The sequence below is a fragment of the Pteropus vampyrus genome, unplaced genomic scaffold (genome assembly GCF_000151845.1).
Source record: "Pteropus vampyrus isolate Shadow unplaced genomic scaffold, Pvam_2.0 Scaffold1931, whole genome shotgun sequence".
Taxonomy (NCBI): Eukaryota; Metazoa; Chordata; class Mammalia; order Chiroptera; family Pteropodidae; genus Pteropus; species Pteropus vampyrus.
This window is the reverse complement of record NW_011890712.1, coordinates 7361-8185: the sequence shown is the minus strand read 5'-3', so window position 1 is coordinate 8185 and position 825 is coordinate 7361. Positions and strand designations below refer to the sequence as shown.

Genomic DNA, 825 nt, shown 5'->3' with positions numbered 1-825 from the left:
GGGGTAGAGGACCCACCCCAAGACAGAAGCTGGCCTTGAAGAGGGCTGTGGCTTTCATCCTTGGGCATGGGCAGCGGCTGAGATGACCAGGGGCCCGGCCGCAGAGCCGCGCGGCCCACGAAGCAGTGAGCGGAGGCTGCTGCTTTAGAAAGCACAGCCGGGGCCTGCTCCCCGAGCTCCAGGGCGCTGGGCACCTCGGAACACCTTGTGCTGACTTCCACCTCTGCCTGGGCCTGGGCCTGGGTATGGGGGAGGGGCGGTGCCCGCCAGCTGGGAGGGCCACAGGCTGAAATGCCTGGGTGTGAGGGGATGCCTGGTGGGACTGCCCCTCCGCTTGAGACCGCCTGGGCCTGGGCCCCGGGCCGTGCTGGCCATCGGCGGCAGCAGCATGCACAGATGCCGGGTGTCCACCGCGGATCCTCCCCGCCCCGCAGCCCTCTCGAAGGGCTGGAAGAAAGCGGGCATGTACGCAAGAAAGCCCAATGCTGCCCCCTACTGGCGGCAACAGTCCAGTCCCAGCAGAGGGGCTGAGGCTGGGCTGCAGGTGGGATGGAGGTCAAGTGAGACTCACTGCCCACTGGTGAGGGCACAGGGCTTCAGGAAGGCAGGGCGGGCGGGGAACCCTGGGGCCATGGGCGGGAGAGGCATGTGAGCAAGGAAACGCCCCAGGGGAGGCCCAGGGGTGGAGGGGTGCTCCAGCAAACCAACCCTTTAAGGTGGATGCATCACTCCCCACTTCCTGCAGAAGACTCAGGCTGGTAGGGGCGTGTGTTCACCCAAGGTCGACAGCTTGAAGGCAGACCTGGGGTTCGCACTGCCCCCCTG

General features: G+C 67.2%; 1 protein-coding gene across 1 annotated transcript in view; it reads right to left on the bottom strand.

Annotated features, from left to right (window-relative positions):
* Positions 1-16: 16 nt before the first annotated feature.
* Positions 17-825, bottom strand: part of CCDC187 (coiled-coil domain containing 187) — a gene marked incomplete at its 3' end in the record, with an annotated part of 4978 nt that continues 4169 nt past the window's right edge. The window contains exon 4 of the mRNA XM_023526660.1: positions 17-239. Within this exon, the coding sequence (XP_023382428.1) occupies positions 17-239 (223 nt within the window). The remainder of the gene's footprint in view (positions 240-825) is intronic.